Below are 14,823 nucleotides of genomic sequence, written 5' to 3'. Positions count from 1 at the left end.
GCAACATTTCACCTGTACCTCCACCAATCTGGTCTATTGCATTCACAGCACCCATTGTGGCCAACTCTACATTGGAGAAACCAAACACAGACTGGGCGATTGTTTTGCAGAATATGTCCGGTCCACGGACAAGCATGACCCTGATCTTCCCGGTGCCAGTCATTTTAACACAACATGCTGCTCGCATGCCAACTTGTCTGTCCTCGGCATCCTGCAATGTTCCAGTAAATCACAGCACAAACCAGGAGAGCAACATGTCATCTTCAGATTAAGCACTTTGAAACCTCCTGGATTTAATATTGAGTTCAATGCCTTCAGATGGTGAACTCACTCCCATTCCTTCCTTTTCTTTTAGCTTTGCTTGTTACATTCCCGATCACCATATTCTCTCTCCCGTCCCCTCCCCTCCCCTCACTCTAGTGGGACCATCTGTTCTTTCCAGTTTGACAACTGGGCACACCATTGTTCTGACATTCTCACATTCAAACGCTTAATCTGCACTATCAGCACCCTTTCTACCCCAGCACTCTATACCCACACTATTGCATAAATAATGTCCCCTTCACACTTCACTTCAGTTCTGAAAAAGAGTCAACTAGACTCAGAATGTTAGCTTGCTCCACGGCCTGACCTGCTGTAATTTCCAGCATTTTTCATTTTCAGTACAGATTGCAGCATCTGCAGTAATTTGCTGCTGAAAAGTGTTGTCTTGCATGCTTTACAACTAGAATGTACTATACAAGTGTATCAGGGTAACAGAACAGAGTGCAGGACACAATGTTACACCTGCCAAGAAGGTGCAGTGAGAGATCAACATTAACATTAAAGAGGTCCATTCAAAAGTCTAATTACAGTGCTGTTCTGAAGAAGCTGTTCTTGAATCTGTTCATAAGTTATACAAACTGTTATATCTTCTGCCTGACGGAACAGGGTGGAAGACCCCGAGGTGGGCAGGGTCTTTGGATATTTTGGTTGCTTTCCTGATACAGTGGGAGGTATAGATGAAGTCAATTAATGGGAGGCTGGTTTGCGTGATGGGCTGGGCTATGTTGACAAATCTCTGTAGTTTCTTTGTGTTAGGAAAAACAATTGCCTACCACGCTGTGAGGCATCCAGATAGGATGGTTTCTACGGTACATCTATACAAATTTGTCGGAGTCCTTATGGACATGTTGAATTTCCTTAGCCTCCTTAAGTAGTAGAGGCATTGCTGCGCTTTTTTGACCATAGTGTCAATATGGGTGGGCCAGGACAGATTGTTGGTGATCTTCACTCCCAGGAACTTGATGCTCTCGACTATCTCCACCTTAGCACCATTCTGCCACTCGTTGTACCCTGAACAACTCACTGCTGCCAGGATATTCTGGAACGGACCTACATCCCTGGATCTGGCACCGAGCTTAACATAGGAACATAAGCTATTCAGCCTCTTGCGCCTGTTCTACTATTCAATGAGATCATGGTTGATCTGTGGTCTAACACCATATACTTGCTTTTAGTCCATGCCCCTGAAAACATTCACTTGACAAAAATTTATCTGTTCTAGTTTTAAAACTAACAAATGATCTAGCATTAACTGCTGTTTCTGGAAGAGAGAGTTCAAAGCGTCTACCACCCTTTATGGGCCGAGGTATTCCCTAACATCTGATCTGGCCCTAATTTTCAAACTATGCCCCTTAGAATTTCTAACCATGATGATAGTTTATCTTTAACTACCCTGTCGTTTCCTGTTAATATCTTGAAGACTTAAATCAGATTACCCTTTAACCTTCTAAATTCTAGAGGAAGCAGGTCGAATTTGTATTAACTCCTGGGCAGGAGAAATATACTTAAGTTTTGAGGGGAGATTAGAGGGAAATCAGGAGGACAAAAGGGGAACATGAAATAGCTTTGGCACATAGTGTTCAGGAGCATCCAAAGAGATTCTATAACTATATTAAGAGCAAAAGAGTAACTATGGAGAAAAGAGGGCCGCTTAAAGATCAATGTGGCCATCTACGTGTAGAACCACAGGAGATGGGTGAGATACTAAATGAATATTTTGCGTCAGTATTTACTGTGAAGAAGAACATGAAACTAGAGAACTTGGGGAAATAAACAGTGGTGTCTTGAAAAGTGTCCATATTATAGAAGAGGTGCTGGAGGTCTTAAAACAGATAAAGGCAGTTAAATCCCTGGGCCCTGATCAGATATTTCCCAGAAGTTTGTGGGAAGCTAGGGAAGAGATTGCTAAGCCTCTTGCTGAGATATTTGTATAAAAGACAGCTACAGGTGAGGTGCCAGAAGACTGGAAGTTGGTTAATATGGTGCCATTATTTAAGAAAGGCTGTAAAGAAATGCCAGGGAAGTACAGACCAGTGAGCCTTACATCAGTGGTGGGTAAGTTGTTAAAGGGGATTCTGAGAATCAGGATTTACATGGATTTGGAAAGGCAAGGACTGATTAGTGATAACACGGTCAACATGGCTTTGTCCATGGGAAATCACGTCTCACTAACTTGAGTATTTTGAAGAGGTGGCAAAGATGATTGATGAAGGCAGAGCAGTGGACATTGTCTACATGGACTCAGCAAAGCTTTCAACAAGGTTCCACATGGTAGACTGGTTAGTAAGGTTAGATTACATGGGATCCATGGAGTGCTAGACAACTGGATGCAAAGACGACTTCAAGATAGCAGACAGACAGTGGTGGTAGAGGGTTGCCTTTTGGACTGGAGGCACGTGACCAGTCGTGTGCCACACAGACTGTGCTGGGTCCGCTGCTTCTCATCATTTAAATAAATTATTTGGAGTGAATATGGGAGGCATGGTTAAGAAGTTTACAGATGACACCAAAATAGGTGTAGTGGTGTTACAGAGGGAATGGTTAAATGAAATGAATTCCCTGATACTTACTTTAGAAGCAACAAGTAACAATTTCGATATCTAACTCTAACTGTGATCAAATTAACAGAACTACTAATGAATCTAACAATTCCCCCCAACTACTAACTATTCCTGAATAAAACAAAATTCTAATGGTACACTGTTCTAATAAATACAAATCCCATTTATATAAACCAAAGTAATAGGAAAAAAAATGAATTAAAACTTAAACCTTCAAATCTATAGTTAGGATGCATCTTCCGGAATGTTCTGTGCCTTTTCCACTGTTCTTCAGTCAGGAATTCTTTCTTCGTCGAATTCTTGTGTAAGATACATTAGCGAAGAGTGCCGTGGTACCTTTTAGCTGGTGCTTGATCAGAGAGCTTAAAAGCTTTCTGTGACAGCCAGAGTTTTACTTTTCCAATGGCAGTCTGCTCTCACTGATTTTCAAAAACCCTCCTCTTATTTACCATTGATGACCTGTCAATTTTCCTATAATAGGATTGGTCCCAGGTTGTTAACACCATCAGATTTAAATTCAATTGGTTTTCATGCTCTAAGTGCCTGGATTAACTTAATTGGCTGATATTCAAGCTGGTTGCCTCAACATCAAAACAAGCCTAGGTTGCCAACCACACAGCCAATTGATACACATGTTTCAATCTCCAAGCTTAGAAAAGCACATCACCTCTTAAAAAGGAACCACACACTCTTCCCCACCCTCCCCAATAATTTTTACAACATTCTAACATCCTGCCTTCCAATTCACAAGTACTGTACCCAACCTCTCAACAAGTGGACAGTGAAGGAGGCTATCGCAATAGTACAATGAAACCTTGATCAAATGGGCTAATGGGCTGAGGAGTGGCAGGTGGAGTTTAATTTGGATAAATGTGATTGCTGCATTTTGATAGGCTAAACCAGGGCAGGACTCATACAGCTAATGGTAGGGCTCTGGACAGTGCTGCTGAACAAAGAGACTTAGGGGTACAGGTCATAATGTAACAGGTCCACAGTGGATGCCATATCCCTAGCAATGCACATCCCTGGAACACCTATACAACAAGGATTCCTGCTCATTGACTACAGCTCCCCCTTCAACTCCATTATCCCCTCCAGACTGATCTCAAAACAATGAGACCTTGGTTTTGGCTCTGCCCTCTGCAACCGGATCCTTAGGTTTCTGACCCACAGACCACAATCAGTGAAGATAGGTAACTGCACCTCTTCTACAATAACAGTTAACACTGCAGCCCCCAGGATGCGTCCTCAGCCCCCTATTGTATTCCCTCTACACCCACGACTGTGTTGCCAAATTCTGAACCAGTCCCATCTGCAGATTCACTGACAACACCACCGTAATAGGACAGATATCTAACCACAATGAGTCAAAATGCAGAAGGGAGATAGAGGGCTTGGTGATGTGGGGCAACGAGAACAACCTCTCTCTTAACATCGGTAAAGCTAAAGAACTGATCATTGACTTTAGAAAGAAATGAGGAGAACATACCCCCATTTACATCACCGGAACTGAGGTTGAGAAGGCGGGGGGCATCAAATTCCTCAGAGTGACGATAACCAACCACCTGTCCTGAAACTCCCATGTAGATGCAACAGTCGAGAAGTCACAACGCCTCTTTTCCTCAGGCAGCTCAGGAAATTTGGCATGTCCATAGGGACCCTCACCAAACTCTACAGATGCACCATTGATAGCATACTGTCTGGGTGCATAATGGCCTGGTACAGCAACTGCTCTGCCCAGGACCGTAAGAAACTACACAAGGTTGTGTGCATAGCATAGACCATCATGGAAGCCAACCTTCCATCCATGGACTTCATTTACACTGTTCATCACCACAGAAAGGCTACCAGCATCATCAAAGACCCACCATTGCACCCGGTAATGATCTCCTGCAATCTCATGCATCAGGCAGAAGATACAGAAGCCTGAACACAAACAAGCAGGTTCAGGAACAGCTCCTTCCTGGCTGTTATCATGCTAATGAATGGACTCTCTAACCTCAAATAATTCTGATCTTGCTAACATTGATCTCGTCTAGCGCACGCCCTGTGCAATGTAACCTCTATGGTCTCTCCCTAAGTTTTTTACAACCTTTCATCTGTATATCCTTGCAAACTAAGTTCTGCCTGTGCTGCTCATAAACAAAGCTTTACACTGTACTCCTGTTCATGTGACAATAAATTAACAAGATCAATCATAGTTCTTTGAAAGTGAAGTTGTAGGTATTCAGGGTGGTGAAGGTGGTGTTTGGCACGCTTGCCTTCATTGTTCAGAACACTGAGTATAGGAGTTGGGATGTCATGTGGCAGCTGTAGGACATTGGTGAGGCCACTTTTAGAGTACCGCGTACAATTCTGGTCACCCTTCTATACGGAGGATGTTGTTAAACTGGAGGGGATAAAGAAAAGGTTTACAAGGATGTTGCCAGGATTGGAGGGTTTGAGTTATAGAGAGAGGTTGAATAGACTGGGGCTATTTTCCCTGGAGTGTCAGAGGCTGAGGGTGACCTTATAGAAGATAATAAAATCATGACGGGCATGGATTGGATGAATAGCCAAGGTCTTTTTCCTAGGACATAGATTTAAGGTGAAAGGAGAAAGATTTAAAAAGGACGCAAGATGTAACATTTTCATGCAGAGGGTGGCATGTCTATGGAATGAACTGCCAGCGGAAGTGGTGGAGGTGGGTACAATTACAACAAAGGCATCTGGGTAGGTACATGAATAGGAAGGATTTAAGAGGTATATGCGCCAAATGCTGGCAAATGGGACAAGGTCAGATTGGGATGTCCGCTTGGCATGGATCAATCGAACCGAAGGGTCTGTTTCCGTGCTGTATAACTCAAATGATTAACTTCAGGTATCATTCTTGTATATCTACATTGTACTCTCTCCAAGGCTAATACATCCTTCATAAGGTGTTTCTGGATCTGCTCACAATAGTCCAAGTGGGGTCTGACTAGATGTTTGTGTAGATTTAAAAGACCACAGTGCATACAGAACAGCATTTTTAGCCCAGAGCTGTCCTGCAAAGTTCCTGATATTTGCTCCAGACATGGAAGAAAAAGAGAAATTAGTGCCCTATTTTGTGGACAAGCACCTGCAGTTTTGCTGGATGGGGTGACGCAGAGGCAGGACATCCTCCTTCTAAGACTGGTAGCAGAGGCCACAACACCAGAACATGCCAGCCTGTTCAGAAGGTGTCACACAGGTCAGTGTCTGAAGTAGTGCACAGCAATGTAGGAAGAAGCCAATGACCTCCAATCTATTAACGCAAGTGCCTCACAGTTCTCTTCAGTACCTCAAACTCACCCTTTCTGTATTACTGTACTCAATTCCCTCCAAGGTTCATGCTCTATGAATTTCACTATTGCCCGCAATATCTTCCCTCACTTGCTCTCACCCACACCAAACCAACAACACTTACCCTGCTATCTACTCATTCAATCGGCACAAGTCCCCATCTGCACCAAAATTACCAGCTTATTCCAGAAAGAATATAACCGACCATAGGGCAAATGGTGTCTTACCTGATTCCCCTATAAGCGCAGGATCCTGACTGATCACCCAGAGCAGCTGATTAATCACATTCAAACACATGGGAATGCTATCACAAGCTGCTCTTTGACTGATTGTGCCAGGACATCCTGACCGAAGACCACTCCCCTTGAACACATGTTGAACGTCAATGTCCATAGACAAGGGGAGCATGTGGTTGGTTCCCTTGGAGAATGCCCTGAGATGTCGGTTCCTGGGTCAAACACAGAGGTCTTTTGGAGCAAACAGTAAGTTGAAGTCGCCAGGTTCCTATTCTGAGTACCATGTTTCTCAGCATCTGTTTCCCCATGGTGGGCGGTATGATCAAAAACAGTATATTTATGAGGTGAGAACCATGGGTAATAAAGGTCATTGCCAAGCAAAAATCCCCCTTAACAGGTAACTCACTGCTGTCTAGGGAGAATCTCACTTCAATGCCTGGAAATTAGTTAAGATTTTTTTTTTCCTTTATTTATTCACGGGATGAGGGCATCACTGGCCAAGCAGCATTTATTGCACATCCCTAATTGCCCAGAGGACTGTTAAGAGTCAACCACATTGCTGCAGGTCTGAAGGCACATGTCCAGTCCAGATCAGGTAAGGATGGCAGTTTCCTTCCCTAAGGGACATTAGTGAACCAAATGGGTTTTTCCAACTATCGACAATGGATTCACGGTCACCATTAGATTCTTAATTCCAGATGTTTATCGAATTCAAATTCCACCATCTGCCATGGAGGGATTTGAACCCATGTCCCCAGAACGTTATCTGGGTCTCTGGATTAAGAGGCCAGCAATAATATCACTAGGCCATCGCCTCCCCTTAAGATGCAGTCAGTTGCTTCCAATATCAAGATAGGCCTCATTGGATTTCTCACGTGATTCTGCCACATTTCTCACCACATCACGTGTCATTCAGACCCCATAAGCTTCTATCCTACATTTTTCATTTTAACCCAAACCTTACACAATTTACAGCAAAATAATCATGACAGCAGAACTATTGCAAACTAATTTCCACTGTGCTTATCAATCTACCTAATAACACTTCTTAGAAATCTGATTTTCAGTTAATATTACAAGTGGAATAGCATCTATCCCAAAACAAATTGTACCACCACTTTAATCCACCATGTTCAATAAGATCGATGATACATTATGTTATTTAACACAATTAACAGTAAAGTTTTTTGTACAGAATTCTGAAATATTGATTATCAGAAAATTATCCATTACTAACAATCAACAAGTACTTACAGTGCTCATGGCATTTTGCCAATTTTTCCAAGTCATCCACATGGTAGTAATCATAGCCAGATGTGCCTAACACTTCGAATGGTAAATAACCTATTATTGGAGGTGCCCTAGATCAAGTACAAAAATCAAAAGAGACTTCAACATTTCACAGATGTAGAAGGGTACCTTATCTCTACAGAAATTGCTGGAAAAGCTCAGCATCTGTGGACAGAAATCAGATTTAACGTTTTGGGTCGAGTGACCCTTTCTCAGAACTGTTAATTGGTTGATTAGTTTACTTGGACGAGCATGTAAATTTAAAGCAATTTGGAGGTGTACCAATATGGATGGCAGGCAGGAAACAAAGAGTAGGAATAGACAGTTTTTTTTTCCGTAAGTGGCTTTTGTAGTGACAGGATTTGAGTGAAGCATGGATGCTGCAATTACACACCAATCATTGGTGAGGGCACACTGAGTATTGTTTACTGTTTTGGTCTTTTTAGCTGAGAGGAAGCATATTCTAGCTACGAAGGGAGTGTAACAAAAGTTTACCAGAATGATTCCTGGGATGGCAAGATTGATGTACAAAGAGAGACAGAATTAGTTAGGACTATGTCACTGGAACTTAGAAGAATGAGGTTGGGGTGGGGTCTCAGAAATTCTAATTCTATAAATTCTAAAAGGACTAGATTGGGAACGTTCTTCTTGGGTTTACCCTACGACTGGGGAGTCCAGAAATAGGGGTAAAAGTCGAAAGGGTTGGCCACTTAGGCCTAAGATGAGGAGAAATTTCTTCACCCTGAGAGTGAATTTTCTGCCATAGAAAATGGTTGAGGTCAAAACATTGAATATTTTCAAGAAGGGGTTAGATATAGTTCTTAAGATTAAAGAGATCAAAGGTATGGGGACAGGCAGGATCAGGGTTGGGTGACTGGGAATGATCATATGAATGACAGATTAGGCTCAAATAGCTGAATGGCTTACTTCTGCACCTATTTTCTAAGTTTCTGCACATGTTCTTAAAACCTAGCAATTAATATGCTAATTAAAACACTTGATTTCCATAGCATCAATTATTTTTGTACAGATTATTCAATTTAAAGTAGTTGATAAAGTATTACATACATTTCCTAATGCAAAAACAAAATTAATATTTGTTGAACTTACTAATGTTTGATCAATTCGTATCTGGGAAGGTTTGTTTCTAAATTAATAAATTTCAGACAATGCATTTTACATTTCAGATTGTGACCAACAGTTCTGATAAAACATCACAACAGGAAACATTGACTTTATTTTTCTTTCTACATATGTTGACATACTGGCAGGGCATTTTTTGTTTTTATTCCAGATGCTGTAAATTCGAACTACTTTGCTTTTGAAGTATATTTTATGCCTTACTAAACAACATCTCTATAATTTAGGTGTTCATTTAAATTAATACACTCTGTTAGTCTATGTAGAGATAACAAGATGCAGCATACATTTAGTTAGTATATCAATTCAACCTCAGAATACATACTTGAAGGAACTTTGGAGATTAAGTTGCCAGAGCATTTCTTCAATTTTATGCATTTTCCTTCTACATTTATCATTGTATTTAAACCAACTTCTAATGTCCTCCATGTTTTATTCCCAGTTTAGATTATTTTTGATTGTTCCTGATCTTGAATACTTTCTGATCTCTGACCTCAAGTGATTCAGTCATTGGTTAACAATGGAGGAAATAAATAATAAAACCTGCATGCACTGTTTGTCAAAAAGCTCTACGGTCTGAAAATATATCCACCATCTTTCTTATATACAGTTACTTCTGCCTCACAGTTAATGCAGTATTGTACAGTAACTACCACACTGAAACCCAATTTCTCACCACCACCTCAGGCTGAATCAGGCTACCTGTAATTTCAAAACTGAACTATGATTCCAACACAGTGTTCTCCATATCACAACCTTCGCTAACCCCTAATTCTCCAAATGATCCACAGCTATTCATCCTTCAGTTTTTCTGAAGTTCAAATCCTCATTACTTGATTGCTTTAGTGTTTTACCAACAACGCAAATTTGTTACTTTCATCCTTCTGCCCTTGCCTATCCTTTCTACATAATAGTACCTCTCTCCCACAACCAGAACTCTCCAGTCTTTTGATTCTGGATTCATGCGCGTAAACCCAACCCCATCTAAACACCACATCACTGGTGGCTTCAACTACAAATCATCGTTAAAAATCCACTGTTTAAAATGCACATCTTTGACAAAGCTTTTGGTCACCGTCCAATCTCTACGTCAGACCAATATCCTTTCTACTGTAAAAGTTTTTTTATGATATTTTCTTTGTTGAAAGCAACCGATAAATGTTTTTAAAACTATTTCTCACTTCCTGTTAAAATGATTTACTTTAAAAGAAATTTGGGTACATGCCTATGATCAAGGAACAAAAACTTCCACTCCAAGCTGTGTCTTGATGTAAATTCTTCATTTGGTTCTTCAATAGTGCACATTTCCTGTAAATAAAAAAAAGAGAAACAATGAGAAAAATTGTTTTACACAAAAGAAAAGCTTTGGTGCATACATCAGATAGGCAAGCAACCAAAATCAGAAGGTTTTTGTGTAAATATGACCGTACCTTAATAAATTGTGGTGTGGCTAATCTGACAGTTGCTACAAAGCATACTCTTTTTTCATAAGTTGGCTTTAGTATAACTCCTTCAAATCCATTTCGTGGAGATCTAGGTACTGAATGAAATAAAGAAAGTCATAACTTGATAGCTTTACAAACAAAATAGAAATCTCAGTAAAGATAGTAAATTTAGAAACATAAATGTTCAAAAGACATGTCACAACGAAGATCACTTTTGAAAACAGTTTAATAAAAAAAATGCCATTTTAATTGGCCTACTTTCATTTATCATTGTGCACAATTTCATGCATCTGAAGGACATAAACGTATTCAGGAGAACTGAGAGAAAAAGTTCAGAGAAAGACTTCAGGGCAAGGGTTATATACTATGCAGAGACTTGCATTTAATTTGTTTTCAATTGAAGAAAGAAGGACATTACTTAAAACTTTAAAAAGATATATAGATAATGCAGATACAGGAAGACATTTAACAATGAACAGAGAATAAAACCAGTTTAAAACTTCCCACCTTTAAGAATGACTATACGTAACAGAGTGATAGCGTCATAGAATCATACAGCACGGAAACAAACCCATTGGTTCAACTCATCCATGTTGACCAAGTTTCCCGAACTAAACTAGTCCCATTTACCTGTGTATGGCCCATATCCCTCTAAACCTTTCCTATTCATGTGTTTGTCCATATGTCTTTTAAATGTTGTAAGTGTACCTGCATTTAGCACTTCCACTGGCAATTCATTCCACTATGAACTACTCTCTGTGTGAAGAAGTTGCCCGCAGGCACCTTCTAAATCTCTCTCACCTTAAAAATATGCCCTCTAGTTTTGAACTCTCCTACTCTAGGGAAAAGACCTTCGTTATTCACCTTGGCTATGCCCCTCATAATTTTATAACCTCCAGAAGGTCAGTCCTCAACCTCTTACGCTCCAGTGAATAAAAATCCAAGCCTATCCAGCTTCGCTCTATAACTCAAACCCTTCAGTACCAGTAACATCCTCAAAATCTCTTCTGCATACTCTCCAATTTAATAATATCCTTCCTGTAGCAAGGCGACCAGGACTGTACACAGTAATCCAATTTTCCTTACAACTGCAACATAATGTCCCCACCCCTACACTCAATCTTCTGAGCAATGAAGGCAAGTGTGCCAAATGCCATCTTTACCTCCCTAACTACCTGTGATGCAACTTTCAAAGTACTATGTACCTGAACCCCAGGTCTCTCTGTTCAACAATGCACCCCAGTGCCTTACCATTAACTGTATAAGTCCTGGCTTGTTTGTCCTACCAAAATGCAACTCCTTGCATTTATTCAAATTAAACTTCATCTGCCACTTCTTGGTCCATTAGCCTAATTGTTCAAGATCTGTTTGTAATCTTAGTTAACCTTCTTCAACATAGAATAGAATTGTACGAGACAAGGCATGCCCCATCCCAAGAAAGACATTATGTGAGCAGCCAATTGACTAAAAAGCATGCTCTGCACCATAACATCCTGTGAGTGGGCTAAACAATGGACAGTTGGACCTTCTCAGTCAGCAGCTCCAGTAATCCCAACAGCAACAAGAGCTCAGTAGCAAGGGATGCTGGGACTGTATACAACAAGGAAGGCCCAATGGATTCTGGAGTGAGGTAAGTGAGGATACTGGGAGGGAAGGGTTTGGTCACGTTAGTTCAGGTGAGGTAGGGGGAGTTGGGTTGTTAGGGAGCAGCTGGAAAAGCACGTAAAATGAGGGAGGTAGGGGTACAATCTTCAGTGGAAGTTTCCCTGATGCTCAAAGACCAACTCTTACAAGGTAGTACTCACCCTTTGCTGCCCACACTTTTTTAAAAAGGAACATGCTGTCTTCTTTCATCTAACTGCCAATACCAACCATATTATGGAGTGGCCAGCATAATGCTCCCGTCAAGAGGCTCATTAATAAGCCTAATTGACCTATAATTACTCATTTATGATATAGTTGATGGGCTGCTGATTTGGGCATTTGCCCATCTGGCACAATATGGGGGTGGTGGGCTAGTCCAGCAGAAGTATGTAAAATCCAGACAACAGTATGGGAGGGAGAGGAGTCACAGAGCTGTGTGTCACATTTTCTAAATGAGCAAACTATTGATAGCTCCTTTCCCATCCTCTTTTGGCATCATTTGTGCTCTTCTCCTACATGTCCCTTCTACAGAACTCCTTTTAACTTTATATTACTGTTATCTTCTCCTGTTTCTATCACTGTCTCAGTACCATCACTCACTCCCATTGTAATCCCTACCTTCGAACTACTTATTCAACCTCTGTACCACCTAACTCTCAATATTCCCTATGCCGAGTGATGGCACACTCGCCTTCAGATCAGTACTCTATGGCTCCATTCTCCACTCCAGAAATTTAGGGACATATTGCTAGTCCACAAGTCAGAAGAATCAAGTTTTTTCAAACATATCGGAATATATTCTGTCAGCTTTAAAAATCATGCACACCCTCAATATTATCAGAGATAAATGGCTAAAGAAACTGCTGAATTAATATTGGAAATGAACTAAATAGCTAGATGTTGTTAAGATACTTCAAAATTTTGTTACTGGATTTAACTTCTGCATATTGTTCAATATTTAAAACCTTCAAATCTAATTTCAACAACCTGAAATCTCATACACAAACACAAAATGACAGTAAAATGAAAATCAAGATTGCTCGTCAGTTTGCATTTTGTTAATTGAACATTCTTTTAAATTCAAGTAATCAGGAAATTGTCCCACGAATGCAGGAAATTACACTTCAACTCCACTATCGTATGTAACGGCACTGATAATAAGTACATGACAAGTGAAAATATTGACTAACAACATAAACCCAGACCAAGTCTCAAAAATCATAAATCTCTTCTACATATTAATGTTTTTAAAAACACAGCAAGTATAGACTGAAGCAAACATTACACAGAAAATCAAATATACAAATTAATGGTTGAAAACAACTTACCACTATTCAGTGATTTTAAATTCCCTATGAATTTTACATATTCATATACAGGAGGTTCTTCAGGGTCTACTGTTCCTCTTAGCATGTGGCAACAGAATTCTAACTGATTTTTTGCTATAAAAACAAAGTGAAGATTCCAAATTCAGTCTCAGAAAAAAAAGGGAATTAGTGAAATTATTGACAGAAGCGAACAACCTTCTAAAATCAAATTTTCTTTCCTGCAGGGACGGTTTCATTTTTAGAATGGAGACATCCTCCACTTAATAAAAGTAACAAATTGGAATAGATACCGCAGTAGCAATGTGCATAACCGACTTTTTCAAGAAGAACAAAATGTGTCTATCGTACAGGTGTGTGGAAGTGCGGAAGGTCCTTCTGTATGAAGATTGAAGATAATCCTACACAATAGGAGATCTAATAATTTCTTCCTATTACAAGTTTTTAAACACACTACTATGATTCTAAGTTACCTAATGTCTTTAGGGGAATGTAATAATTTTGGTCAAAGTTTTGGCCAAGATCTGTAGCTCGGGTTGTGGGTGAAGTTGTTGACTTGCTCATCGAGCTGGCTTGTTCTTGTTCAGACATTTCCACTGATGATGTCACCTAGCATGGTGACGAAACGTCTGAACGAGAACAAGCCAGCTCGGCGAGCAAGTCAACAACCTCACTTTTGGGCAAGACAAAATACCTACTTGCAACTGAACATAATAAAAATGTAAATCTTCAGTAACGGGCTCCAGATTCCATTTGATGAAAGGTGAGAAATGTAGACAAGCATCGTATGATAATCTAACACATGCTATTTAAATTAACCTTGAGCAGTTTGAAATAGAACTCTAACCTTGTAAATGCCAACTGCCTCTCAATATTTCCAAAATATGGTAGCCCACTTATTATTTTACTAGCATGGATGGCAAATGACCTACAGAGGTAAATGTTGCATATAAAATAAACAACAAACTCGTTGTGCCTTTGGGTCTAGCGATCATAATTAGTTAGTTTCAAACTGGTTATGAAAAAAAACAAGCCTTCCATAAAAGTTAAAGTTTTTAACTGGAGTAAGGCAAATTTTAATGGTATGTGTCAAGAACTTTTAAAAGTTGATTAGAATAGACTGTTTGCAGGTAAAGAGACGACTGACAAGTAGGAGGCTTTCAAAAATATGATGACGAGAGTTCAGAGGCATTATATTCCTGTTAGAGTGAAGAGTAAGGCTGGTAAGATTAAGGAACAATGGATGAATAAAGGTATTTAGGTTCTAGACAAGAATAAAACAGAATCTTATTTTAGATATAGACAACTTGGTTCAATTGAATCTCTTAATCAATATAAAGAGTGCAGGGGCATTCTTAAGAAAGAAATCAGGAAGGCAAACAGGGACATGAGCATTGGAAGGTAAGGTTAAGGATAATCCAAAAAAATTTTACAAATACATAAAGAGCAAAAGGGTAACTACAGAGGGGGCAGGGCCTCTTAAAGATCAAAGAGGTCATCTTTGTGTTGAACCCCAGGAGATGGGTGAGATACTAAATGAATATTTTGCATTAGT

General features: G+C 40.0%; 1 protein-coding gene across 2 annotated transcripts in view; it reads right to left on the bottom strand.

The window, feature by feature from the left end:
• The window catches only part of clocka (clock circadian regulator a), a 132,385-nt gene that overhangs the window by 41,111 nt on the left and 76,451 nt on the right, over positions 1-14,823 (bottom strand). For both annotated transcript variants that reach the window (XM_048595488.1, XM_048595494.1), the window contains exons 8-11: positions 13,272-13,385; positions 10,285-10,394; positions 10,080-10,162; positions 7,679-7,785 (exon numbers count right to left, since the gene is read on the bottom strand). In XM_048595488.1, coding sequence (XP_048451445.1) covers positions 7,679-7,785; positions 10,080-10,162; positions 10,285-10,394; positions 13,272-13,385 — 414 coding nt within the window. The remainder of the gene's footprint in view (positions 1-7,678; positions 7,786-10,079; positions 10,163-10,284; positions 10,395-13,271; positions 13,386-14,823) is intronic.

This window comes from Rhincodon typus, chromosome 1 (assembly GCF_021869965.1).
Source record: "Rhincodon typus isolate 14 chromosome 1, sRhiTyp1.1, whole genome shotgun sequence".
NCBI lineage: Eukaryota > Metazoa > Chordata > Chondrichthyes > Orectolobiformes > Rhincodontidae > Rhincodon > Rhincodon typus.
This window is presented reverse-complemented; position numbering and strand designations above follow the sequence as displayed.